This window comes from Malus domestica, chromosome 01 (genome assembly GCF_042453785.1).
Source record: "Malus domestica chromosome 01, GDT2T_hap1".
NCBI classification, from domain to species: domain Eukaryota; kingdom Viridiplantae; phylum Streptophyta; class Magnoliopsida; order Rosales; family Rosaceae; genus Malus; species Malus domestica.
In genome coordinates this window covers 30,442,667-30,469,042 of record NC_091661.1, presented here as the reverse complement: position 1 = coordinate 30,469,042, position 26,376 = coordinate 30,442,667, and the positions used below count along the sequence as shown (strand labels likewise).

Below are 26,376 nucleotides of genomic sequence, written 5' to 3'. Positions count from 1 at the left end.
TTCTCGTGTGCCCACACATCCAACGAAGCATCCTCATCTCCGCTACACCCATTTTGTGTACGTGTTGATGCTTCACCGCCCAACATTCTGTGCCATACAACATCGCCGGCCTTATTGCCGTCCTATAAAATTTTCCCTTGAGCTTCAGTGGCATACGGCGGTCACACAACACGCCGGATGCACTCTTCCACTTCATCCATCCAGCTTGTATTCTATGGTTGAGATCTCCATCTAATTCTTTGTTCTTTTGCAAGATAGATCCTAGGTAACGAAAACGGTCGCTCTTTGGTATTTCTTGATGTCCGATCCTCACCCCTAACTCGTTTTGGCCTCCATTTGCACTGAACTTGCACTCCATATATTCTGTCTTTGATCGGCAAAAAAACGGGGTGGAGTTGGAGGAAAAGGGAAAGATGGGGAAATCGGGAGGGAATAGAGGGAGAGATGGGAAGAAAGGGAGGAAACAAAGGGTGGAAAAAAGGGAAGAGGAAGTAGGGCGAAAATTAGGGAGAGATGGGGAGATAAGGATGAAACAGAGGGTGAAAGAAAAGGGAAGAGGGAGGAGGGAAGGGAGGGAAGGGTACTGGGCTACCATTGATCCCAAGGCGGAGCAAGAGGCAGACCACAAAGAGGGATTCCCAAATTTGGGCGCTTTGGGGGAGAAAGGGCACGGAGTCATAGGCTGTCTCTCCACATTTTGTTCGAATTTAAAATAAACAGTTACAACTGTTTTGAAAAGGCATCAGGATGCCTATATATCTTAAGAACCTTCCTTTGCATTCTTTCTTGGTCATTTTTGCAACCCTCGTCCATACAAACTTCTTAGAGAAAAATACGAAGAAGTTTTCCTACGCAGAACCACAGACATTGAGTAAAGGCGAAATTATGTTTCAAGGACATTGCAAATCCGCAAGCCTATTTGTAGAATCCGTTAATTCATTGCATTTTTACAAAGAGTCCGTTCGTTCGATTGGGATCCAAACAAGAGCATGATGATGAAACAAATCGCTAAATTTGATGGCATGGATCATGTAAGAAAAGACTTGGTCCTTCCAGTTCATGCAACATAGATACAACGACCTGTTGTCACTATTCGGCCCTGCTTGTTCAGGCGCATCGTCCGTGCCGCCACTGCCTCCCTCTTTCTCCCGATTGGCCATGATGCCATGCTAGCTAATTGCTAATGGTTGAAATCTATACATCCACCTAAAAGCCCTAGCTAGCTCGGGTTTCTTAGTTCTCATGTTTGACGCTTTCCTTCTTCCCATTGGTCTCTAAATATATATGAGAGCGACGTCTTGAATAGCTTTTTCTTCTTCCAAATATACTTTGGCAAACTTATTTTACTTCCACTTGACAGCAAGCAAAGAGCTCGTTTTTTATAATGCTTCAGTATTTGGAGGAAGACAAATACATGGAGACTGTTCACAGGTCAGTGAGCTTCTACTTTAGCTTCTTTACTAGTAAAAATGCCCGCGCGTTGCTGCGAGACTTGAATGCACCAACCTTAACCACATGAATTAAGACATTTAACTTGAAAAAAAAAAATCAACATAATCAAGAACAAACAAAAGGGATAGATGAGTAAAAGGTGTCGGTAAGATAAGCAGTTCGACTTTTATATACATTCAACCGAGCTGATTATAAAAGGTATAGTTGCAAAAAAATGCTCTGTTTCCTTGAGAAACAGAAGTAACATGCATTTAACACTTATATTGCCCTTCAAGTTAAGATGGCAAAATATATGTCCTACAGGCCAAGCACGTGTTTTAACAGCTAAACAAAAAAGCAAAAAAAAGTGTGTTGTTCTTGTTTCAGCAGCTAATCTTTCAAGCACTAATGTTCAAAGCTAAAAAGATGCAGGATGCCTGTTTCCATAAGTTACAGAAGAAACAGAAGGAAGATGTAGTCCACACATATTTTGCCCCTGTAGTAAAGGTGGCTAAATACTTGTCCTACAGGCCAGGCACCTGTTTAAACAGTTAACAAAAAACATAAAAATTGTTCCGTTGTCGTTTCAGCAAGTTTTCAAGCACACATGTTCAAAGGTAAAAACATGGAGAGCGGCTTTATAACAGCTGATAAAACATAACAATCAACAAACTAAAGCTTTAAGCAACTAAATAAAGCACGGTTGGGTTTAACCTTGGGAATTAGGAATTAGGATAAGGGCCTAAATGTCAAACAAATTATAAGTATTGTATAAAAGGGTTAAGATCAGGGCCTAAACGTATTATAGCATGTTGCATAGATACAATAAGGTTAAGCTAAGGGCCTAAATGTATTATGGCATGTTGCATAGATATGTAAAAACTATTTATATAGAACATGCACAAATTATTTATATAAAGTATATAGTAGTAGTTTATAGCTTGGCTATGTACACTGATATATACATATTAAGAGATGCCCAAAATATAGTCGCTCCTATTTTACCGATGTACTCCAAACATTGGAGCACTTTGACTACTAAGGATTAGTTGGTAGCTTAGTTATATTTGTAGAACCTTCTATACGTAGAGAGTTGATAGGATTTACATAACTTGTTTAGGGCTGATCTTCAACGATATTGCACCCTTGAGCTCATTCTTTTTTCTCTTTGGTTCCTGTTACAAAACAAATCAACCAAATAAAGAAAAATTAGTATGTCAAACAAAGAAATTATAACAGCTAAAAAAGTAGTTGATCTGTCTACCACACAAATGGTTATACAGCAATGTGTAACAAACAATATGATTATTCACACTTAAAAAGCTATCCTGTTATAAATGGTTGGGAATTAACGTTTTCAATTAAGACTTTTAAACTTTTTTTCTATTGTTGGATTGCAAAATGAGCATCCCAAATTGCACATGTAAAGGATCTTGCACAGTTTGCAAAATTTTCTTCCCAAGCTACAGGAAACAAATTTTGGGAATGCAAAAGAGAAGAGCAAAGATTTCAGACTCAAAGCATGTTATTGACTCAACCACAAATCTGTTAACTATCAAAGACAAAATAGTACTTCTCTCTTATAAATGTGGTTATCAACCATTTTTACATATTTTTGTTAAAGTGTAACCTAATTGTTGATTCAATTACAATATCTGAAAATACCTCAAGTCAAGCCACCTGATTTTGGCATTTGGGTGAGAAGGGGATGCTAATATATATTTCAAAAACAACATTGTACTTTTCAGTCATTTTCATGGTTCTTACCAAAATTTAAAATCTGGAGATAGTGAGGGAATAAGAGTCAGGAAATAAACAAATATTAGATATGATTCCAGATTCTAAAATAAATATCAGCAAGTCAAAAGTAAAAACATGACAAATTAAATATTGTAGTTAAAGACCATATAAGTAATCTACAACTAAAAAGCTAGATATTAAACCTAAAATCATGTAACTATGTATGAAGCGGAGAATAATGCAGAAAGATGGTTTTCTATAGTGCTGCCAATGACAATTAATTTTTCATGAAAACAAAGAAATGAGAAACAGAGGTATAAAAGTATATTATTTTTTATAGTTGCAAATATTATGAATTCAAAAAGAAAAACTACAGATAACACTTCAATCATATACCTAAGCATCTAAAACGCGGCGCCCAAGATACCATTCAAGACAGGGCTCAACATCATGGATGAATTAACCTATCCGTGTCCCCGAGCTCACTGCATGTCATATACACCTGACCAACTGGGCATAGGAGCATAATGAGGAAAACTTTCAACACCACTGTGTACCTAAAAAATTAAGGGAGGAACTAATTAAAACGTATCCTCAGTTAGAAGAAAATAATGCATGCATAATAGCCACATGGACCTTGTGTATATAAATTGTTGTGGCAATAATTTGCAATAGAAAACATTGTTATAAATAAGATATACGAAATACCAACATTGCAATGGTTTTTTTTTTTTCATTCGATTGTACTGAAGCATGCATCTTAGTGGAGAACAATTAAGTACTACGTGAGGTCTATAATGAAATGGGAGATTGAATACAGTCGAGGAAACTGAAAATTCAAATATGCACACACTCCATAGTATTATCTTCACAACCAAAAGAAACGTTTATATATACGACATATGTTTGACATTGTTTTTCGCCACTCAAATTGTCTTGAGAAAATTTGACTACATTGAGAATAAGCAAAAGAGTACTTTTTACTACCTAATTTACTAACATCTACCAAATCCAAAAGCTACAAAACTTTGATTAAAGAATCATATAGAATAGAATGAGAAAGTTATTAAGACACCATATCTGAATTTTTTGCAAATAAAAACACCTGTATTTCACCTGATTTTCCAATGAAATATAGATGCTTGTATTTCACCAGTACATAAACATGGTTTTAAATATTAGTCTCATCTATGATATATTTCGTACTGTCATAGATAGAGAGATTAATAAAAGACCTCTCGCAATGTTACTGTGTCATGGTAATAAGGGGTGTGCTATCTACACACCCCATTTTACTTCTCACACACCCCTTGATAATTTCAGTCCGTTGATATTCTTCAATTCATTCGATCCGATGACCGAAAATTAAAAAGGTGTGAGAAGTAAAATGAGGTGTGTGGATGTCACACCCCTAGTAATAATTTATATTACTTCTTTTATTATACCCAAACCTATACCAGTTTGTAATATTCAACCAACTTTAAACCTTTTGGATTAGAACACGGGCAAATGAAAAAATAAGTTAATGCAAAATTTTTAGCACCTCAACTTGCAAAATATTTGCAATATATTGAGATCTATCACAAACAAAACAGTGTCGAAACCAAAGATGCTAACTCCCAACACAATCAAAACTACATATAGGAAAAAGGAAATGAAGCTTAAAAAGCTTAAATTAGGGAAAAGAGTTGGAGAAGCAACAACTGACATTATTTACCAAGGCTTTTCAAGGTTGGCAATATAATGGATATGCTTCCCAGGAGCTTCAACTAAAGCTTGATAAATTGTTGAAATGGGTTGGAGCAGAAGTAATTTGAGTGCCTTCTTTCTGACTACCAAAAAAATATATATATTTTAAGATTAGATATTACAAACTGCTGTACACATAGTAATAGAATCAGTGTTAATTTCTCCATTTTATAGCAATACCTCATAACAAATCATCGTCGACAAACGAAATGAGTTTTAGTTTTTGAATTAAAAAAGCCAAAACACATTTTCAGAGAGTCTGTTAGCCAGAGAAAATCAGAATAGCCAATAGCAGACAAATCCGGAAAAACAGATAGACACAAATAGAATCATTCAAATTTTGTATTTTGTTAGTTTCTCAAGCAGCCTTTACATATTCAATCTCCAAAACCCACAATTTAAACTAAAACCCACAAATTTAAACAAAAAACTCCATAAAATCATGAAAAATTTAATAAAATCCAAGTATATTAATCACAAATTCGATCACATAAATCTTCACATCCAATAAGTCTAGAAGGTACCTAGCTTCGTTGCAAAATCGTATCTATACATGCCAAAGCTCAAATTTCCTTGCAGCTGCCTTGATTCGATAAGTCCTGATTCAAGCAGACTTTAACAAAGGTTTTCAATCATTACTTTTTTAATTTGTTTTGGAAATGCGGTCAGGTCATGTTGTCTAAAACAATTGTTAACATGTTATTGTAGAATATATTATAGCAAGGAGTAAACAATTTAACACTCGAAAACCTGCAAGCCAGTGGCTCAAAGACGAAAAAAAACTGTACAAACCCAAATCAACTAAGTTACAAAATAACATCAGAGTCTGTGTAGCGATCTAGTTTTTTATTTTGTAATTAAATTTAATCTCAATTTTTTGCCCAACAATGGAACCATCAGAGGTTGTGCAGCAATAGTGCACAACAGTTTAGTAAACACCATAAGTGAATGGGGATAAGTTGAATATTAATACATATACATCTATTAGAATAGCTAAACATGTAACATAATTCACACCAATAAACCATCATTCAATTTGAATTTTGAAGTAATCTGTCCATATTGCCTAAACTACTTAACCGAAAGAGAACAAATTTACTGGAAAATTTCTAATTTTTCCTAATATGTTAGTAGAGAACAATTTCTTACATGTTTCAATATATCCACAAAAATTGTTCTTTTTCCTTATGAATCTGACACGGACACCTGCAACTCCCCTATAGAAATAAAAAAACAACCTGAAAAATTAAAAGGAAATGATTAGACCCAATAGTCTCTGATGAAATCCAACAAATTGAATAGGGGTTTACATAAATAGGCAGAAATTTAAAAAAAAAATCCATTCAAATACATGAACAAAAGATATTAAAACAACAAAAAATCAAGAGAAATCAACTTTGCAGTAAACTCTAGATCCAAAAACAAAAAAATTATTCCTTCTCTATTCCTTAGCTAGCCATCACTCTCAAAATTCCTCAATCCCTTATATCTCACAAAGAGAAACACATGCATGTCCATTTCAGCTCTTAAAACCGAAAGAACTGTTTCGGTTTCTTAGTTTCTTACCCAAATCCACCAATTCAAATCAAATTTTTGCAACACACATGTGAAATAGATACACAAAACACCAACATTACAATGGTTTTTTTTCATTCACAGATGTGAAACAGATACACAAAACACCAACATTACAATGGTTTTTTTTTTTTCATTCACAGATGTGAAATAGATACACAAAACACCAACATCATACATTCTTTTCTTGTGGCTTTGGTGGCTTTGGAAAATGGGTTTTTTTTTTTTTGTTCAAGGCAATGGACGGCAGCAGAAAAGGGGGAGAGCAGACAAGCAGCAGATAAGCTGCAGAAAAACAGCAGAAAAGCAGGAAAAAAAGAAGTAGAAATTAAGCAGAAAAGCAAGAAATAATCAAATTGACTCGAACTTACCAATTTTTTTATTCAAAAAGGAGTTGGAATCAAACTAAACCTGAAAAATATCATATATCCAATATTAAGTGCATACACCTATAAACTAATCCTTATATATACTTTAAAATAATATGGATCAATGTAATCTAAAATGTTATTATATTCAATATGGCAATACCAAATTGTAAAGTGAACTCTAAAAAGTAAGGCCTAAGGTAGATATCTGTATTATATAGCAACTTCATTTCCATCAGAGAGTACACATCATTGAACAAACTAAGAAGATACCTGTTGTAAATTGAGAAGCTTCCTCTCAAGATCTCTAACAGCATCATGTCGCTCTTGAATTTCGGTCAGAGTGTCCATTATCTACAATTTGATACACAATTTTGGAAATGATCAATCTTAATCAGAAAATTAAGTTTTCAACAACCCAAGCTAGAAGAGTTAGGAGCTTAAAATTAATTGTTTAAGATGTCAAAAAATGTGTCAAGTTTGTGAGAGAATGCACAATTTCGATTGTAAAAAGTGCTTATTTAGGGGCAGAGAATAAAAAAGGATATTTGACAAACCTAGCCTCCCCCTTGTTCTTGGATTGCCTTCTGGAAAATTTGTTCACCGTCTCCCGTCTCAATTAATCTTTCAATTGTCTGTACAAAGTAAAATAATTAGAAAATGAGCATTCACAGTGGTATAGATATACCGCAATTTCAATAGTGCAATAAGTTTTACCTCTTCATCAGCTCTTGCGCCCATCACTGAGATTCACAAAATGCAAGAGAAATAAACTATAAAATCAGATCATAGAAATTCAAGTAGAAGTTCCAGAAATAGCAACCACTGATGAGTGGCAAGTAAGGGGTTCAAACCTGTAAAAATAATGTACCACAAAATAATAGAAAGGCAACAACTTTACACATTATTACGTATAATTTTCATTTTCTATATAGTTTAGCATGTTTTTTGTTAGATGATCGATCTATACGCACACATGGCATATGTACATGGATATATACAACATAGAAAATAAACACAACTAAGATAAGGACCACCATCAAAATTGAACGGATAACGAAAATACATATCACCTTCTTTCCCATCTCTAATGCTATGTCATAAGTCCCTAAAGAAGCAACTGCCTGAAGGATGAAGAAAACCAGAAACTCATAATAACCATAGCAGACAAACCTAGAAAAAGACGGAAACAACAACAACAAAGCCTTTTCCCACTAAGTGGGGTCGGCTATATGAATCCTAGAACGCCATTGCGCTCGGTTTTGTGTCGGTAAAAAAAATAAATAAATAAAATAAAATTATTCAGATTTTGTATACTGTTAGTTTCTCAAGTAGTCTTTACATATTCATTCAAGATTATGCATCTATTAGAGTGCTTTAAGCAGAACGGTAGTGTAGTATTCAGAATTATATTCAAATGATCATTGAGGATTTTTTACAAATGAATCTCCCACTATTCTACTTAAAAAACCACATACTCAATACCAAGTGAAAATTGCATCGTTTTTACAAAACATTGAAAAACATATGAACTGATGCCCAACTTTAATTAATCTGACATTAATAGTTGAGTAATTCAACATTCAGAGTTGACAGGAGAGTATATAACATTGGAAAACATATGAACATGCCCACCTATTTGGCGGTTGAATAATCATCACATAAATTTACATTATTCACAAATTTGATCATTCAAATCTTCACATCCAATAAGTTTAGAAAGGTACCTAGCTTCCTTACAAAATCGTATCTCTACAGGCCAAGGCTCAAATTCCCTTGCTGCTGCCTTCATTCGATAAGTCCTGATTCAAACAGTCACATATATCAGATATATATATATATATAATAAGTTGATGCGTTCAATGGGCATGAACTTATCAGGTATTATGAAACCGATTGAACACGTTTAGTGTAATGTCTGCAATTAAATAATGAGCGTGAAAATGACTAACAGGGGTAACACAAACTGCTCAACTTAGGAATTAAAGCATCCAATATTTAGAAAATAATTGACAATTTTCATGGTCAAATTAATAAGGAAAATCATAAATAATAAACTCAATTGTTTCAACTGCTAATTCTGATGAAGCAGCAGTAGTTCGACATATTGCTTCTGATGAAGATTATTATATATCAGTGGTGCAAATTAGCAAAATAATAGTGCTTTCAGACTTTTTGAAAACATTTGAAAGTGCCTTCAGACTTAAATTCACCAATTTCATAACCTTCTCCATCAGTACCTTCACCTTCTCCGTCCCCTCCTCCTTCATCACCTACTTCATCAACTCTCAATATCACCAAAATTCTAAATGACTATCCAGGCTTCATAATAATTTTTTTATTTAGCCTAAAATAGGAAAAAACCCAAAACAGAAGATGTACAGAACTTTAGACACGAATATTTCAAGATATGAATTTGAGGTCTACTACACATCATTACAGAGGACTAAATTTAAGATCAATAGGATAAAAAGACATGCATTTTGATATTTTCATGCATGTACTTCTTGTACTCAATGCATTTCCGGAGGAGAAGAGAAGGATACCATCTCTTTATCCACTCTCTTCCAAAATAGTAGCATATCTCTGGCTAGTTTCCTTGTACGAATTGTAGCCCCCTCATCAATTTAAGAGATCTACTGACCTTCAATTTCACCTACATAGAATAAAAGAGTCGACAGTTCAGTATAAACATTACAAACGCCATCTGATGAAACCTAAACCCTACAAACGTCAGAAAAGGGTACAAATTTTAGAGAGACAACGCTGTCAAAATCTTACAGGAACAATCCTAGGTAGAGCAAATCTTTCAAAACCAACCCCATCCCTCCCTCACTCTCTCTCTCTGAAATTCTCACACCCCCATACCCTCATATTCAGCATCACTACTCAACCCATAATTCTATCTCTGCATTCCCACTCCCCCATCCCCATGCCCCCAAATTCAGCATTTTTTTTTCATCTAAATTACTATGAAAAAGTGTGATTAATAATCTTAACAACGTGCTCAAAATCAAGCCCAAATTATCCGAAATGGCATACACTTCAAAACAAAATTTTAATTCTGCTACAGGTAGGGGGAGACGGGTTAGGACAGTGGGAAATGGACCACTTTTTTTTTATTCCTTGATTCCATCATTTTGTAGGTGGTCTACGAACTCCTTAATTTAATAAGATTAGTTTAGGACTTGTGAGCATAGGTACTGCACGTTGATAACAAAACAATTTAAAAGTTGAGAAACCTTATCCACTCATCTATTCTATTAAACCTTAAAGATACCTCCCAATATAAACATAAATTAAATATAACTCGAAAAAATACAAATAAAACAAACAATAATCAGCAAACAAAAACCCTAAACATTCATATTTTTCAGATTCAAATGAAACCCAATTTCCACACATTAAATTCAAAATCCCATCAAAGAAAATCAAATGCTAAATCCAAAATCTGCATTCTCATCAAAAAAAAAAAAAAAAAAAAACTTGATTTTAACTTTTATAAATGCAAAAAATCATATATGCAAACTTAAAGGAACAAACAAAAGAATTACTTACAGAAATTTCAAAAGCTTAATCATGCGCTTGATGGATCTAGTGGAAATTTGTTGGACCTTTTCCCTAATTAGATAGAATTCGACGTTGGCTGCAGCAAACTGAAAAACACATTGTCACCAAGCATAAAAGCCGTTTTTCAGATGAAATGAGGGCATATATAAATATCATTCGGATTCAAAAAACTGTATACTAATTCCTGTTTAGATTTTTTAAATTATTTAGTTATTATGGTAAGAAACATAATTTAAATCATTATGAGAATAATATTTTAGTGGGAAAAGGCTTTGTTGTTGTTGTTTATGAGAATAATATTTTAACAGTCACAATAAATATCATAAATGAACTAATAAGACATTTGCATTCAAACAAAATACAAATGATTTAGTCAATTACTGACTTCAAATCTACTAATTTTGTGAGAGAGAGAAATAATTACAACATTTTTCTATGCACGACGATGATAAATATGACTCATAAATAGTTTTGACCTTAAATAAAAGAAAATGCTCAGGAAAATCAAATTTAACAGAGGTCAATACCTGTACCAGGGAAAAGAATGGATGCATCCATTTCTGTAAAGGCTGCACTGCCCAAGAAGTAAATACATTATGATGAAAGTATATTCATAAATTAATTAAAAAATGAAAGGAAATTATGCATCACGATTTCGACTTACTTTTTTGGCAACTTGTTGCAGTGAAGAAGAGAGCCAGAGGTACCGTATCAGGTACCCACCACCAACGCTGTGTAATGATTTTCAATATAAAAAAATAAATAAAGAACACGTTAAGGGCTTGAATTGCAGGTGCACTCTCTCAGTTAGTAGCAAATAATATAGTCATGCTGCCTAACCATGATAAAAATTAACAATTGTGGAGATATATGTGAGCTCCAAGAATCAAATCAAATCCATTTGTATACTTGCCCATTCTATTTTCTCAGCTACTAATTCTGCATATACATAATCAAAATGAATTATTAGCCAAGTCCACTTCACATCATATGTTTTGAGATTATTTTCTCACCAGAACAACAGTTAGAATTCTATGAAGATACAAACGCATGCAGATCTATAGTTTTCTTCAGGATCTGTGACAAAAACATAAGCACGCTTCTTATTTCCAAGAATCATGTTGATGAAAACGTTTCATCTCTTCATATTTTATGTCCCGGCCGATAGTAAACTCCTCTGTTCTTCGGATTTTTCTGTTGTCTTGCATCTTGCGCATTAAAAATTGAACGGACTTAAAGGCTGCCACTTCTAAGTAGTCTTTGATGTCAGGCAGTGACCACCTGTAACACATGAGTAATTGTCTCTCAGTAATTCAGAATTCACCAGAAAAACAAAATATTATCAAATAAGTAATAATTGGAAAAACATAAACAACTTACAGCCTCCAGCTGTATGAAAATGCTTGTTTAATTTTCTACTGCTGCTTTTAGGAGATGGAAATGGAGGCTTTTTCTTGTCTTGTGCTCAATGATATCAATTTCAGCTTGCTCCCAAACGTACTGCAAAAGCTAAAAGAAAGTTACAGACTTTGCAAGTAAACAATAGCCGCTAATTTTTCTCCAAAATTTTCAGATACCTCATTCCCAACCATACATCCAAATAAAATAAAAGTAAAAACTCCACAGTACCAATACACAACCAAAATTTGAACCTGAAAATCCATCTTCAAAGTTCTATCAAATGCGAGCATTTACTCAATTTTAAGAAGTTGTATTGTTAAAACTTAAATCCCATGATGAACCCACCTTCCTTAATCTTTTCTAAAGAAGCAATAATTCACATAATGTATCCAAATTAGAAAATAACATATGATTCATGATATCTTATACTTTCATATCCAAGTTATGTTTATGCAAATCATGAGAGACACGCATTTAAATCTCATCCCACACGCCCTAAGTAAAAAAGAAACCAGCTCCTCCATCATTCAATGTCCAAGCAGATTTAGCATGTGGAGTAATAGAATATCAAAACGCAAGTTACAATTTTTAATGTACTTTAATAATTATTTCTTCAACTTTACCTCCAAGTAGTTCTTCCGATGGAAATAATTGATTTCCAGTGCCTAAGCAGTGAGGCACCCTTTCTTTCCCACACTCTCCTTAACAATCCATGAACCTGAAGAGAGAAGAATCAGTAATAAGTTAATTGATCTTAGTTGGTTCCATAACTTGCTAATACGAAAAGAGAACAAAACAAAAAAAGTTAATCGAAGGATTTTACAAAAGCTACAAAAATTAACTAAATCTCACATCAAAAGAACCCAGAAATTTAATGAAGAATTCTCCAAAACCCACAAATTAAAACGTAAAATTCTACAAAATCATGAAAAATTTAATACAATCTAATTATATTAATCACCAAATTGAATTAGATCTTCACATCCAATAAGTAACAGAGTTTGAAAACATTATACCCCAAGAAACCCCAAATTTACAGAAATTGGGAGCAAAGATCGAAGAGATCTCATGAAGCCGACATCGAAATCGTCAATCGTGTTGCAGAGCACAGTTTTTTCGTTTTGGATTTCCAGATAAAGATTCAAACCCAAAACTAAGTAATTTATAAAAAAATGCACTGAATCGATTCGAGAAAGTGCGAAAATTATCAAACCTCAAGATCTCTTCCGTCGTTTGCGGACTCGAGCCCATCTCCATGCTCCTCTCCTCCATCTCACCGAAGCTCTCGAGTTACAGAAATGAAGGCCACTTTGAGTGGTTTTGATTTTAGGAAGCAGGAAGCCGATGCTATTCCAAAGATGGTGTTGTGGCTGCTAGGGTTTCAGAAAGGGAAAACGAAGCCAAATGAAATCGAGGATCTGCAGAAATGGTGCTGAGATCCCCACTCCTCCCGCTCCCTCTCTCTCGCTCTGTCTCTCTCCCTATCGGAGGCATGGCCTCCCATTCCCGAAAGCACTCACTGAATGACAGCAAACCTAAACCCACCCCAATCTGTCTCAAACGCACAGGACAAAATTGCCCTTCCAACCCAGCCCCAATATCAGCCCAAACCTGACGGCTTTGCTGTAAATAGGACATTTAATCTGCAAAAAAATTCATCATAATCAGGAACCAACAAAAGGGATAGATGAGTGAAAGATGTTGGTAAGATGAGAGTTGAATCAAAGGAATCAGTAGTGTAAAACTGACAAAATGCTTACAAATTCAACTCCAATTGTGCTGATGTAGCTATCCAAGTATGAATTATCCTATTCAACGATTCCGAAGCTCAGACAAAAATTGCATGAGAAAAATTGAGATTATATGCAATTGTATGTCAAATAATCTGAAAAATACCATATATCCAATTTAAGTGCATACACCTATAAACTAATCTTCATATATACTTTAAAATAATACAGATCAATGTAATCTAAAACATTGGAAACATTATCATACAATTAAAGAATCACGATGCAGAAAATGTTCTTTCCATTATTTTCAAATAACTTTTCACCCCACAACACTGAGCCTCTGCTCATGACCCCTACCCCTCTCCCTGAAATCCTGAATACCCCATATGGTTCTCTCTCTCTCTCTCTCTCTCTCTCTCTCTCTCTCTCTCTCTCTCTCCCCAAAATGGGAAGTGGAAAGTTTGGTCATGCAAGACTTAAGACATTAATTATTTAAAGGACCTAATGGATGGCAGAAAATGGTTGGGGGAGACGGGTTAGGATAGTAGGAAATGGACCAGTTTTTTTAATTCCTTGAGTCCATAATTTTGTAAGTGGTTTGCCAACTCCTTAATTTAATAAAATTAGTTTAGGACTTTGTGAGCATGGGCGCTGCATGTTTACAACAAAACAATTTTAAAGTTGAAAAACCTAACCCACTTATGTAATGTATTAAACCTTAAATACAGCTCAACCTCTAATAATAATCTTATTAAATTAAACCATAACCAAATTAAATAATGCAGACACAAAAGCACAACTATTGTCACACGAAGGAATTCACGATTAATACAATGTATATCTGTCGATAAAAAGATCTGTAGTAGCAAGCAATTCATCACACTATATAATCTGTCATATCTACCGTGCACTGCACTACTTGGTCTGAAGTAGAGAAAAGAAACTAAGTATATCGTATAAAACCTCAGGGCAAACAAATAACTATAGAAGACAACGCATCTAATTGCAAATCACATGTACATCAAGGTTATGATCATCCATGTCTAGGTTTAAGACAATTTTAAGTAAAATTGCCACTATATATACACGGAGGGTGTCAAAGGAATTATATACTTTAATTAGTAAAATCAACGGCATATAAAATCCAAAAAGGGAATTCAAATTGGAACAGACGGAAAATAGATAAAAGATTTACCAGAAGCAAAACAATCACACAGTATTATCTCCACAATGAAGAAATTGCATCGCCAAAATGGAGATAGATAAGTCTCAGACGGTTTATAGATGAAGGGAGATAGCAAAAATAAAAAGCGTAATCAGACAGATGAACAATGAAAATTAAACATACCAGGTGAGCAATACCAGACATTCCTGCCTTCAAGCAATCGGATATTGTCTCCATGTTCAACTAAACCTCTATAGAAAACTGCAAAAAAACAGATGAGAATCATTTAGAAACGGGGAAAAAGTTTTCCATTAGCATTTTTCCAAAAGAAGGCAATCAATTGCTTTCACATGTAAAAAATAAAGTTTGAAAATTAAAAATGAAGCAAGTTGAGGAGCAGAAGCAGGTGACGGTAGACGATACATAAGTTTTTAGAGAATATCAAAATATATAATCTAGAAAAACAAATAAAGCAGCCAATCCGAAGTTAAATAAACAGAAAGAAAAAGACAACTTGAATTGAAAAAAATTCTTTTCTAAACACTTCATTTTCTATATTCTATTGGGTTCAATTTTTCACCAATTCTGCTTGGTTAAAAAGACATACCGCCTTCAGAAAATGACAATCTGCTTGGTTATATAATCTAGCACCAATTCTGCAACTCCTTTCATGGATGCAGCTGCCTTGAACAGATCGGATTACATATGGCCAGCAGAGACGAACAATCTAATTCCTAATGGAAGACGACATTTATCAAGCGATGACTTTTTGGAGGCAACCACAAAGATGGAATGCTCTTTCAACAACTACATAACCGCAACCATTACAATTAAAAGTAGAGAGGCAGAAAAGGACAGAAAAGGATTCACAGAATCTGCTTTCTGTAGTCTGAGGAAGACAATTCAGGATTCTGGACTGCTAGCGAATGAGAGGCCCTGTATAGCTGACAATCCTGCACACCACATCACATCACGTCACATTTCTCAATCAAGAGAATCATAATGCAAGGCAGGCAGTAAGTGATCTCACAACGCAAAGGGGATGCCAAGGAAATTGATCAAGTGATGAGTACACACCACGGCGCTGACAACTGTCCAGATACAGAATAAAGAACATCAAACTACATGCAAGTGAATAAGAGATCAAGAACATACCTTTCCATAATATGGCAATATTTTTCTTCAGCTTTGTTATCAGACCAGGGTTTTCCTCGAGGATATCAATGGCAGTAATGGCAGCACTCGCAAGATATGGGGGCAAAGAAGCAGAAAAGACGTACCCAGAGCTACTCAATCGCTGCCAAATACCATATCCCAAAATTTTATCATTTAGAAACTTTTGACGCTTTTTGTTTAATATATGCATGCACATAAGTGATTGTGAGCACATAATTAAGCATTCACTAAAATAGAAAGATAAGAAAGTCATTTGCTTGTTAAAAATTTCATCTATCAACAGAGACATCATATAAATGGTTAATAGTGTGTATTCGGTAAACATACTTGGTGATTGGTGACTCTAGCACTTCCAGTGCAAAATCCTCCTTCTGTGGCTAATGCGTGTCCCATTGCACCAGTAATAATATCTAATTTTTCAACCTGCAAAATCACACCACCAGAAATCACAAACAGGTAATGGATCAATAGTTATGAGAGATACAAAAAAAGACGGGTTTCTAAAAATACCGGAATCCTACAGTATTCAGTTACCTCTTCCAGATTTTCCAAGCACACCAAATGAGTTACTCTCATCCAATAACACATGAAACTTATATTTCTCCTTCAATTCAACTATCTTGTCTAAAGGGGCTATTTGGCCAGAATTCTGCAAATTTTATTAAAAGGAAACAAAATTCAAATAAAATCAACCTACATCTAATTGCATTCAGCTATTGAAGTTCTCAGAAAAACTGAAGACAATTTGTCAAGATGCAAATGACAACGTTGAATGCTGAAAAGACAGTTTGTTTTTCTATTTGCCAGTGATTCACGTAGAGATGGAAGCTTTCCTAAAAATGTAACATGACACCAAGACTTTAAGAAAAACCTTAAAAAATTGTGTCCACTGAAGTATGAGCAACCTATTTTGTGAAAGTGGATGATGCTGGATTGAATCATAAAACAGCTCACAACATATAAAAAATGAATAAATAAAATTTGATATACGGGAAAGCAACATACAGGAAAATCACCAAAAATACCAACGAAAAAAAGGGAAAACAATATACAGGAAAATACATTATCTTCATAAGTAAGAAGCAGATTGGAACAATGGAATTAGCAAAAAGCAAAAAAGCCCCAGCTCAAAACCCAATTTTTTTTCTAAATCTAATCCTAGATATGAACATTTCAGCGAAACCTAAACCCTGGACAGGCACAAATATTCAACTCTTCATAGAAAATTTACAAAAATTTAAAGAATGACAACCCCAGCAAAAACAAAAAAAAAAATAATCCAAACATATCCAAAATTAGCAAGAGAAACACAAACCCAAAAGCAAATCAGCCTCTCACACTAAGCAAACACAGTAGCAGCCATGCACGCCCATGGCTCTTTCATCTCAGGAGGCCATGACTGACGACGGAATAAACAAAAATACCAAAGAAAGATCAGATTCCAAAAAAAACCCAAATCGAAATGAACCCTAGAAATTGAAATTCAGAATTGAAAATTCAAATTGGGGGAGCTCTGATATTTTACCTAAATAGCAACTTAGGAGTTGCCGCTGCACCACTAATTCACAACTAAGCCGTAGCCATATCCATTCCTCAACAATCTTTGAATTCTAATTAAAACACAAAAAATATTAGAAAATGGTTAAAGATAAGTTATATAACCGCAGGCAAATCCATTCCTCAGCAATCTTTCAATTTTAATTATAAAAAATAAAAAAATAAAAAAAAATTGTTAATGATAGGTTACACACCTGACCCAGAAAGCGTTTGCAAACTCCCAAAACAAAACCCTAAAATTAGAAGATAAACGTTTCCTGAAACCAAAAATGAAATCAAACAAAAAATCCACACACAAATCAGCAAAAAATAAAGAAAGCATTTAGCAAGAATCGAATTTTACAACAATCAATTAAAAAAATCTCTCCAGATGAAATGTTCTATTTGTCCTAATAATATATATATATATATAAGATTAAAAAGTGAGAGAGAGAGAGAGACGAACCTTCATACGGAGGCTAGCGATCCGGAGCTCGAGAAATCTGTGGAAGCAAATGAAAAGGCCCTGATTTTCCATATTTCTTCTGCTCTAGGATGAGAGAAACGGAAGAGATGGAGCTGTGGCTGCTAGGGTTTGAGGAGGACAGAAACAGGAAGAGTGATAGATGAGAGGGCTCGCGTAGGAGAGAGAGGAAGAGTGAGAGATGAGAGCTGGTTGGGTTCTACTCCTGAGACTCGTGTCCCGTTAACTACAGGCCCCCATACTTGTCTCTGACTGTCCCCCCTCTCCCACTCATGAAATCGAGGATCTGTAGCAATGGCGCTGAGATCCCCACACCTCTCTCTCGCTCTGTCTCTCTCTCTCCCTCTCTATCGGAGGCATGGCCTCCCATCCCCGAAACCCTCACGGAATGACAGCAAACCCAAACCCACCCCAATCCGTCTCAAATGCACAGGACAAAATTACCCTCCTAACTTTTAATAACTACGTTCCAACCCAGCCCAAAATCCCACGGTTTTGTTGTAAATAAAGCAAAATCGAGGGGGGAGGAATTGACCTCAAAAGACAAAATTACCCTCTGAATTTTTGAGAATCACCCTCCCAACCCAGCCACATTCGGCTGGCATTGTTGTAAATAAAGCAAAATCAAAACAACCGTGAACAGTGCCTGCCCTCCCCCTACTTTAGAATAAGTAATTTTTGATTTTTTTGTGAGAAAAAGTTTAGGCCTGGGAGTTATTTCTTTGACGATTTACAGAAGGGGTTTTAACTTTTTTTTTTTTTCATTCATAAATCGCCCATCAAGAGAGACTGTCAACTCAAACCTAGGCCTTCTTTTCAAAATTCTTACATAACAATATTGGGGCAAAAGTGGAAGTAAACTGTCAAAGGAATGATTCTCTCCCATAATTATTTCATCAGAAAAAAAAAAGATTTAACCATAATTAATGAGTAATGTAAGAGAAATTAAATTTGTAGATACAATTTTATAAGCTAAATGATATGGAAGTTGATGACTAAATTATTATTTAAATATTGATAAGCATACTTATTCTTATTTGGTCTACAAATTTTCTCTCTAGCATACCATAATTAATTAGTAGGACAAGCGGCAAGCAATGGTAGCATGAGTAATGTGGGTAGAAAAAATGGCCTTCAAGTCTTCTGTACCATGCCTTTGTGTCACATGGAAAGTAATTTTGATCACCACCATAAACAATGATGTAGTTCATCATACACCTAATCATTTGATACGTGTCATTTTACTTAACATTGATTAATTTTTTTCCAAATTGAAAAAGTAACATTTAATGTGAAAATTAACTAGAATTAAGTAAAATGACACACTACAAGTATGTGGTGAGTATATACATCATAGCATGATGGTGATAAAAAATGCTGCATGCCAAATAAGTGTCAATCTCGTATATTTTGACACATAACCCTTGAACATAATAGCGCTAACTTAATAAAATTAGAAAAATAAAAAATAATAATTCAGAAAATCCAAAAGCTTGCCCAACCCCATCAGCCTCATTTTCTCTCTCTTTCTATGGAACCAAATGTGAAATTGAAGTTGTGAGATTGAGAGAGTGCGTTTGGCGGTTTCTTGGACGAGAAGTGGTGGTGAGATTGCGTGGGGCGGTGGGGGATGTTGAGTTTTAGGAGAGGTGATTGTGGTATAGCTCAAAAATAGAACCATTTGGAGCTGGACAACCAAGAGGTCCAGTGAGTAAGCACCGACGAGGATTTTAGTAGGTACCATAGAGATCGTGGTGGGCGATTCGAGTGCGTGGATCGAAAATTTTTGCGGGCCGCTTCATTTTGGAATTATATTTAGGCTAAGTTGTGTCCTATATGGATTGAGTTTCGTTCCCTGATTACATTCCTATGTAACCCTCGTTTCTATACTCTATAAATCGAACTTTAAGGATGGTTTATTTTGTAGTGGCAAATTTGTGACAGTTTTGTCAGAGCCACTTTGTAAGTTTGAGAGTTATAGAGCGGTTTGGGAGAGTCTTCTCCGTTTTCGTTTGGTTTTGTTAGGCTTGTTTAGTGGAATTTTCTTACCATGCTTCGCATATACACACAGGCTTCCACACCAAACCACGTAATTCTCCTGTTTTATTTGAGATTGTTTTTAGTTTTCGCCTACGACTTTAATATCCAGTATTGCTATTAGAATCGTTTGTGTTTGAGATGGAGATAAGTTTGAGCCCAAAATGCAGTGAAGAGAAGAGAAAAATCATAACCACCAGACAGTCATCCACTTGTCTTACCTATGTATATTTGTTAAACTATTATTAATATGCATTAAGTCAACTGTCTACAACCTACAATATACATATTTGTCAATCTAGAATTAGCATGCCTTAAATACGAGAAATTTTTAATTGTGACGGGAACACGTATGATACACCATGTGTTTTTATGCAAGTGGTGGAAAATTTTAATTTTTAAATTATTAACCTTTTAACACATATAACCCACTATTTATATAAGGACACGTGGTATACGTAATCATTCACCATCTACTTCTATATAGGGATACATGGTGTACATAAGAATTTCAACATACTTTGAATTTTAGCAATCGAAAATGTTATAATATGAGCAAAAGACAAAGTGAACTTAATCATTCACCATCTACTTCTATATCTATCCCCACTGATATATGGGTGTGAAAGCCACAATTTATTCTCATGCAAATAATTAGAACTACGTGTCGATATATAAGTTCGTATTACCGGTTGGCCACGACTGAAGAACTCCGAACGTCCAATATCCAAGAACACACTGCCTTCATTCACCACGTACCCCAGTATCCAGATGCGCCTGTCGGCCGACCAAATCTTGGTGCAACTTTTTTTCAAAATTTAGCTCACCCACCAGTACTTAGACGTGTCATGATTTCTTAAATATCTTCCGTGCATGACAGTTTTCCTCTCCCTCCCGGTTTCACAAATAGCACAGCCACCTTTTTTTTTCCCTTGTTCTAGCTTAATCAGCTCTTCAACAAATAACACACTGGCCAATATTTTAGCTTCCAATGGCAATGGCCTCTACTTATTTTTCTACTTATTTGGTGGCACTGTTCTTCTTGGTTGTAGCTGGGTTTGATGCCTGCTCGGCTAGCCGGATTGGTTTGGGTTCAAGGCTGTTGGCTAGAGAGAACCAAACGCTGGTCTCAGATAATGGCACATTTGCTTTAGGGTTCACTCCAACGTCGGACGATGACTACAGACTTCAACTGGCTATTTGGTTTGCCGAGCTTCCCGGAGATCGAACCATAGTATGGTCTGCTAACAGGTTAATCATCCAAAACCTCCTCCTTTTTATCCCTAGAAAAAGCAAATTGACAAAACGAGATCTTAACCAGTAGGTCTAGGTCGATAAATATTACGAAAGCAAATATATTTCTCTCTCTTTATGTGTTTTCTTTTTATTTTTCATTGAATTATAACTTGCTTAATAATTTTTTAAACTTGTGTCCATGAAAAAGTCAGTAAAGAAAGATGAATGAAAATGTTATGTTTGACTTACAAGGCTAGTGAATTTTTATGTGTATCATACTTTAACTAGTCCAAGAACAAAAAATATCCTGAAAAATTAGTTGAAGTGATCAATTTACAAATGGCATTTGTTAAAATGATCTGATTTTTCGATATCTGATCGATATGTTATCAGTCTTTGACTTTGATCCATCATTTTGCCGAATATCTTGCATATAGAATGTTGCATATAAAGTGAATGATTAATAGACTTCGACTAATTAGAAGGAAAAAAAAAGAAAGATCACAAACCAGTCCCCCCATCTCTAGTCTTTACAATAGCTTTTGCAGGTTACAAATTTCATTTTCTCTCAATCGTCTAAATATATAGGAACTCAGCCGTCTCCAACAATGCAATCCTAGAGCTTGATACAACCGGAAACCTTGTCCTCACGGATGGAGACGCTACCACGTGGACCTCAAACACCTCTGGCACTGGTGTTGAAGGCGCAACATTGCAAGAATCCGGAAATTTCGTTATCTACAATGATGTCAAGGGCCCGGTGTGGCAGAGTTTCTCACACCCATCTGACACTCTCCTCCCAAACCAACCTCTTTCAGTCTCTTTAGAGCTAACAACTTCTAAGTCCCCCTCACATGGTGGTTACTATGCACTCAAAATGCTTCAACAACGCACTTCTTTAAGCCTTGCCTTGACTTACAACGTGCCTGAAACTTTATACAATTCCTCCCCTGAATCATACTATAACTATTCTTATTGGAACGGACCAGACATATCAAATGTAACCGGGGATGTTGTAGCGGTTTTAGATGAAGCAGGAAGTTTTGGAATTGTGTATGGGGAGTCATCAGATGGAGCTGTTTATGTGTACAAGAATGATGGTGATAATGGGGGACTATCAGCAGCATCAAACATATCAACCAGATCATCGGTTCTTCGAAGATTGATTCTCGAGAGTAATGGGAATTTGCGCTTGTATCGTTGGGATAATGATGTTAACGGGTCAAGGCAATGGGTGCCAGAGTGGGCTGCAGTTTCAACACCATGTGACATCGCTGGAATTTGTGGCAATGGGATATGTAATTTGGATAGGAGTAAGACTAATGCTTCTTGCACATGTCTACCGGGGACTTATATGGTAGATGGGGGAAGTCAGTGTTCAGAAAATTCGTCACTTATTGGAAAATGTGATCCGCGGAGTAATTATCAGCCATCCCAGTTTAGAACTTCAACGGTGCAGCAAACCAATTACTATTTTCCAGAATTTTCAGTCATAGCAAACTACAGCGATGTTGATAATGTATCAAAATGTGGAGATATTTGTCTAACCGATTGTGAATGTGTTGCTTCAGTTTACAGCCTTGATGACGAAAGTCCATACTGTTGGGTTTTGAGAAGCTTGGGTTTTGGTGGCTATGAGGATCCTGGTTCCACTCTGTTTGTGAAGATTAGGTCTAATGGCTCAGAGGGCGATGCACAAGGATCCGGGGAGTCTTCGAAGGGGTCTGGTAATCGGCGAACAAAAGTTCTGGTTATTCCTATTGTTCTCAGCATGACCTTCCTTGTTGCCCTCCTATGTCTTTTGCTATATTACAATGTGCATAGGAGGAGATCCTTGAAGAGAACACTGGAAAGCTTGGTAATCTTGTCTGGTGCTCCGCTTAATCTTAGTTACCGCGAATTACAAATTCGTACGTGGAACTTCTCACAGCTTCTTGGAACTGGTAAGAATGGACCATATACATAATAGTAATTTGCTATTTTCTTACAGTGTTGGTTCTGTTTGGTAATTATATGCTACTTTTCAGGGGGATTTGGGAGTGTTTACAAGGGAAGCCTTGCAGATGGAACTTTGGTTGCCGTAAAAAAACTTGAAAGGGTTTTGCCACACGGGGAGAAGGAGTTTATAACCGAAGTGAACACCATTGGCTCCATGCATCACATGAACTTGGTTCGTCTATGCGGGTACTGCTCCGAGAGCTCACAACGGTAAGCAATAACTTTGAGAAACCTAAACACTTCTCTTTGTATTCAAAAAGCTAGTTAATGGTTCTTATGAATCTTAAAATGTTTGTAGCCAGTGACACATGGTTTTCTGAATTCTAGTAGACATTCTAAGATGCTATAATTGATTGATCTAAAAACGGAACATATTTTCTCGTGCTGGCAGGCTTTTAGTTTATGAGTTCATGAAAAATGGGTCACTGGACAAATGGATATTTGGCTCACGTTATTCCCGAGATAAGGTGCTAGATTGGCAATCACGCTTTGATATAGCCGTGGGTACTGCACAAGGAATTGCATATTTTCATGAGCAATGCCGAGATCGAATTATACATTGTGACATCAAACCAGAAAACATTCTGCTAGATGAAAATTTCTGTCCAAAAGTTTCCGATTTTGGACTAGCTAAGATGATGGGAAGAGAGCACTCACAGGTTGTTACCATGGTCAGAGGAACAAGAGGCTATTTGGCTCCGGAGTGGGTGAGTAACCGTCCTATAACCGTCAAGGCTGACGTTTATAGTTACGGTATGCTTCTTCTAGAGATCGTTGGCGGTCGAAGAAACCTGGACATGTCATTTGATGCAGATAACTTTTTCTATCCTGGATGGGCTTTTAAGGTATAATATAAAATTTCTTAGAATTCTTTTTCTTGTGCAAAATTTTTGTTAACCTTCAAATCTTGTGGAAACTTTGGTTTTATGTAATGAATTTGAATCATGATTGTAGGAGATGACAAGTGGAAATCCCATGAAAGTTGCAGACAGGAGACTCGAAGGAGCGGTGGAAGAAGAAGAACTCTTGAGAGCCTTGAAAGTTGCCTTTTGGTGCATCCAAGATGAGATATTCATGAGACCAACAATGGGGGAAGTGGTGAGAATGTTGGAAGGATCAGTCGGCATCAACATGCCACCAATGCCCCAAACGGTTTTGGAGTTAATTGAGGAAGGCCTAGATCATGTGTACAAGGCCATGAAGAGAGAATTCAATCAATCCAGCTCCTTCACCATCAATACCCATCCTTCTTCATCTCAAGCTACATGTAGTTACTCCACAATGTCCCCCAGATAGTCAACTAGAAATCGTGTTATAACCGGCCATATTTAGTTAGTCTTGTACTCAAACTCAGTTTTAGTTCATCAAAGTTGACATTCAGTTACTGCATTAATTCATTCTTTTACTCAAGCTCATAACATTCATTCATAAAAACCTAGGAAATTAATAGTATTGAATTGCATAAACTCATCCATCAAGATCATCATAATACTTGGACCAAAGCATGACATCTCCATATGCGGAAGGACTTGTGAGTTGAGATCAGAAGCAGGAATAAAACCACTACCAGCAGCCTGAGGTGCAGCAGGCAACCCCAAGAAAATCTTATGTGCAGGGATGGCTGAAGTCCACTGCTTCCAAGCAATTTCGAGATTATCCACATTGCCGGGAGTGTACTCACAGGGAGGATTGTTGTAGAACTGAACCCAAACATTGTCAAAGAGGCCGGTCTTAAGTGCATTTCCAACCCAAGCATCAGGAAAGGGACAGTGTGGTGCAGCAGTCAAGTAGACTTTCTTGCCTCTCTTGCTATATCCAGATAGGTACTTAGCAAGGTCATCCCAATGTTGGTCAGTCCCTCCTTCAATATCAAAGTCAATTCCATCCAATACTGCAGCTCCCAACGGCCTTGACGAGGAATGCCCTCCCAAGAAGTTGTTCCACAAGTCAGTTGCAACTTGCCTTGCATCATCAGCTGAAGCTAGAGAGTAGCTCCCAGAAGCTCCTCCTCTGGAGAGTATGACTTTAATCCCCTTGGCTTGGCATGACTTGATTTCTGGGCAATTTGGTGCATTCATCGGTCGTTGGGTCACAGTGACCGGCCGGCTAGGTTGATGGCGGGGGTTTGGCCGATGCCGAATGTGGTGAGAAAAGCTAGGTTTACAAATTGGTAATTCCCTGAAGCACATGTTTCAGCTAATGTGCCTTCGTTACCATCCTGACCCCAATATATACAGCGATTCCACCGGCATTAGCCCCGAGAGCCAGCACTAGTGTCACTAAAGAGAGCAATGCTATGGACATTGTGGACTTTGAAGCCATAGTTTCAAGTGGTTTGTGGAAGTTCTGGTGAGAAATGATATGAAAGAGGTGGTGTTATATAAAGGAAGAGAGAGAGAGAGAGAGAGAGAGAGAGAGAGAGAGAGAGAGAGAGAGAGAGAGAGAGAGAGAGCCATTGTCGTAGCGTAGGTATTGTGCTTTGTGACATTATGTTCAATTGTTCATTGAAGCGTGACATTACATTTACGCAGCTGCAGGTCTTTCTTTGTAGTCTAGTTAATTTATAATTTGTAAATCATAGGCACGAGTGAGTTGATATGAAATGCACTGTCTATATGCACTTGTCCAGTTGTAATTCAATAATTATACATTGTGTATCCGTTAATAGCTAAAGTTATAAACAATTTTGGAACTAATCAAATGTCATTTTATTTTCGGACGTTGTTATATAACTTTTCTTTCCTCCAAAAGAAAAGTCATGTGGATAGGGAAATGATAGGGATTTTTACCACCAGTAAAAATAAGGATAAAAATACTTTAAATACTTGAAAGAGTACAAGGTAATTGTAGTATAGATGATTCTAGTAAGGTCGTTCTCTTCAGGGATTAAATGAATAATTTATGTTAAATCAAATCTTAATTAATTATTTAAAACAAAGTTTGAGAAAAATGTGATTTTGTGATTTAAATAATAAAAACGAATTTAATAGAAAATAATTAAATAAAGTGACAAAATAAAATAAACTAAAAGAAAACGGTTTTTGAAAATTAAATTGTAAAAGCCTAGGGTTTCACTGTCATCTTAACAATCTTATGTAGTCCTTCCAATTACTTATGAATTACATATGCATATTTTGAAGGTTAGGTTTTCCTAAAATATGCCTAGGGGTGGTTTGG

General features: G+C 35.9%; 3 protein-coding genes and 1 pseudogene across 52 annotated transcripts; 1 reads left to right on the top strand and 3 right to left on the bottom strand.

The window, feature by feature from the left end:
- Positions 1 to 1,598: 1,598 nt before the first annotated feature.
- On the bottom strand, positions 1,599 to 14,034 carry LOC103401497 (uncharacterized). 50 transcript variants are annotated; one of them, XR_011579994.1, is made up of 21 exons: positions 13,048 to 13,447; positions 12,458 to 12,552; positions 11,814 to 11,933; positions 11,447 to 11,714; positions 11,274 to 11,372; positions 11,098 to 11,164; positions 10,961 to 11,002; positions 10,422 to 10,519; positions 9,410 to 9,519; positions 8,591 to 8,665; positions 7,937 to 7,987; positions 7,581 to 7,606; positions 7,421 to 7,498; positions 7,137 to 7,217; positions 6,867 to 6,906; positions 6,070 to 6,158; positions 5,445 to 5,533; positions 4,880 to 4,999; positions 3,568 to 3,728; positions 2,544 to 2,606; positions 1,599 to 1,970 (listed from the first exon to the last, which is right to left on the bottom strand). XR_011579994.1 is itself a non-coding variant. In XM_070820474.1 (18 exons), exons 14-17 carry the CDS (start codon positions 7,181 to 7,183, stop codon positions 3,620 to 3,622), a joined length of 360 nt encoding a protein of 119 aa, XP_070676575.1. In that variant the 5' UTR covers positions 7,184 to 7,217; positions 7,421 to 7,498; positions 7,581 to 7,606; positions 7,937 to 7,987; positions 8,591 to 8,665; positions 9,410 to 9,519; positions 10,422 to 10,519; positions 10,961 to 11,002; positions 11,098 to 11,164; positions 11,274 to 11,714; positions 11,814 to 11,933; positions 12,458 to 12,552; positions 13,048 to 13,477; positions 13,595 to 14,034; the 3' UTR covers positions 1,599 to 2,606; positions 3,568 to 3,619. The 50 variants fall into 50 exon arrangements, 3 of the variants coding, with proteins under 3 accessions (XP_070676575.1, XP_070676578.1, XP_070676580.1); XR_011579961.1 differs by having other exon boundaries at positions 4,880 to 5,003; positions 5,445 to 5,519; XR_011579963.1 differs by having other exon boundaries at positions 1,791 to 1,927; positions 4,880 to 5,003; positions 5,445 to 5,519.
- A 1,497-nt stretch (positions 14,035 to 15,531) lies between these two features.
- On the bottom strand, positions 15,532 to 18,049 carry LOC114825469 (long chain base biosynthesis protein 1-like). The gene is made up of 8 exons (XM_070820518.1): positions 17,911 to 18,049; positions 17,660 to 17,722; positions 17,434 to 17,518; positions 17,224 to 17,307; positions 16,443 to 16,557; positions 16,236 to 16,331; positions 15,888 to 16,029; positions 15,532 to 15,685 (listed from the first exon to the last, which is right to left on the bottom strand). The coding sequence occupies exons 5-8, from the start codon at positions 16,494 to 16,496 to the stop codon at positions 15,636 to 15,638; spliced, it is 342 nt and encodes a 113-aa protein (XP_070676619.1). The 5' UTR covers positions 16,497 to 16,557; positions 17,224 to 17,307; positions 17,434 to 17,518; positions 17,660 to 17,722; positions 17,911 to 18,049; the 3' UTR covers positions 15,532 to 15,635.
- A 2,886-nt stretch (positions 18,050 to 20,935) lies between these two features.
- LOC103445324 (G-type lectin S-receptor-like serine/threonine-protein kinase At5g24080) lies at positions 20,936 to 24,601 on the top strand. Its single transcript, XM_029104197.2, has 5 exons — positions 20,936 to 21,216; positions 21,790 to 23,144; positions 23,229 to 23,409; positions 23,591 to 24,044; positions 24,154 to 24,601. Exons 1-5 carry the CDS (start codon positions 20,957 to 20,959, stop codon positions 24,493 to 24,495), a joined length of 2,592 nt encoding a protein of 863 aa, XP_028960030.1. The 5' UTR covers positions 20,936 to 20,956; the 3' UTR covers positions 24,496 to 24,601.
- Positions 24,602 to 24,623: 22 nt separating this feature from the next.
- LOC103443302 (hevamine-A-like) lies at positions 24,624 to 25,628 on the bottom strand (annotated as a pseudogene).
- Between the last annotated feature and the right edge of the window lie 748 nt (positions 25,629 to 26,376).

Coding starts and splice junctions, on each gene's coding strand:
- LOC103401497 (XM_070820474.1), bottom strand. CDS start 7,183: ATGATGCTGTTAGAGATCTTGAGAGGAAGCTTCTCAATTTACAACAG. Junction 5,004..6,069: donor TTGTGGATATATTGAAACAT/GTAAGAAATTGT, acceptor TTTTTTTGGTAG/TCAGAAAGAAGGCACTCAAA. Junction 3,729..4,888: donor GCCAACCTTGAAAAGCCTTG/GTAAATAATGTC, acceptor TTAATTTTTTAG/GTACACAGTGGTGTTGAAAG.
- LOC114825469 (XM_070820518.1), bottom strand. CDS start 16,496: ATGTGTTATTGGATGAGAGTAACTCATTTGGTGTGCTTGGAAAATCTG. Junction 16,332..16,442: donor GCTTGGAAAATCTGGAAGAG/GTAACTGAATAC, acceptor GTGATTTTGCAG/GTTGAAAAATTAGATATTAT. Junction 16,030..16,235: donor CTAGAGTCACCAATCACCAA/GTATGTTTACCG, acceptor GGTATTTGGCAG/CGATTGAGTAGCTCTGGGTA.
- LOC103445324 (XM_029104197.2), top strand. CDS start 20,957: ATGGCAATGGCCTCTACTTATTTTTCTACTTATTTGGTGGCACTGTTC. Junction 21,217..21,789: donor ATAGTATGGTCTGCTAACAG/GTTAATCATCCA, acceptor CTAAATATATAG/GAACTCAGCCGTCTCCAACA. Junction 23,145..23,228: donor CTCACAGCTTCTTGGAACTG/GTAAGAATGGAC, acceptor GCTACTTTTCAG/GGGGATTTGGGAGTGTTTAC.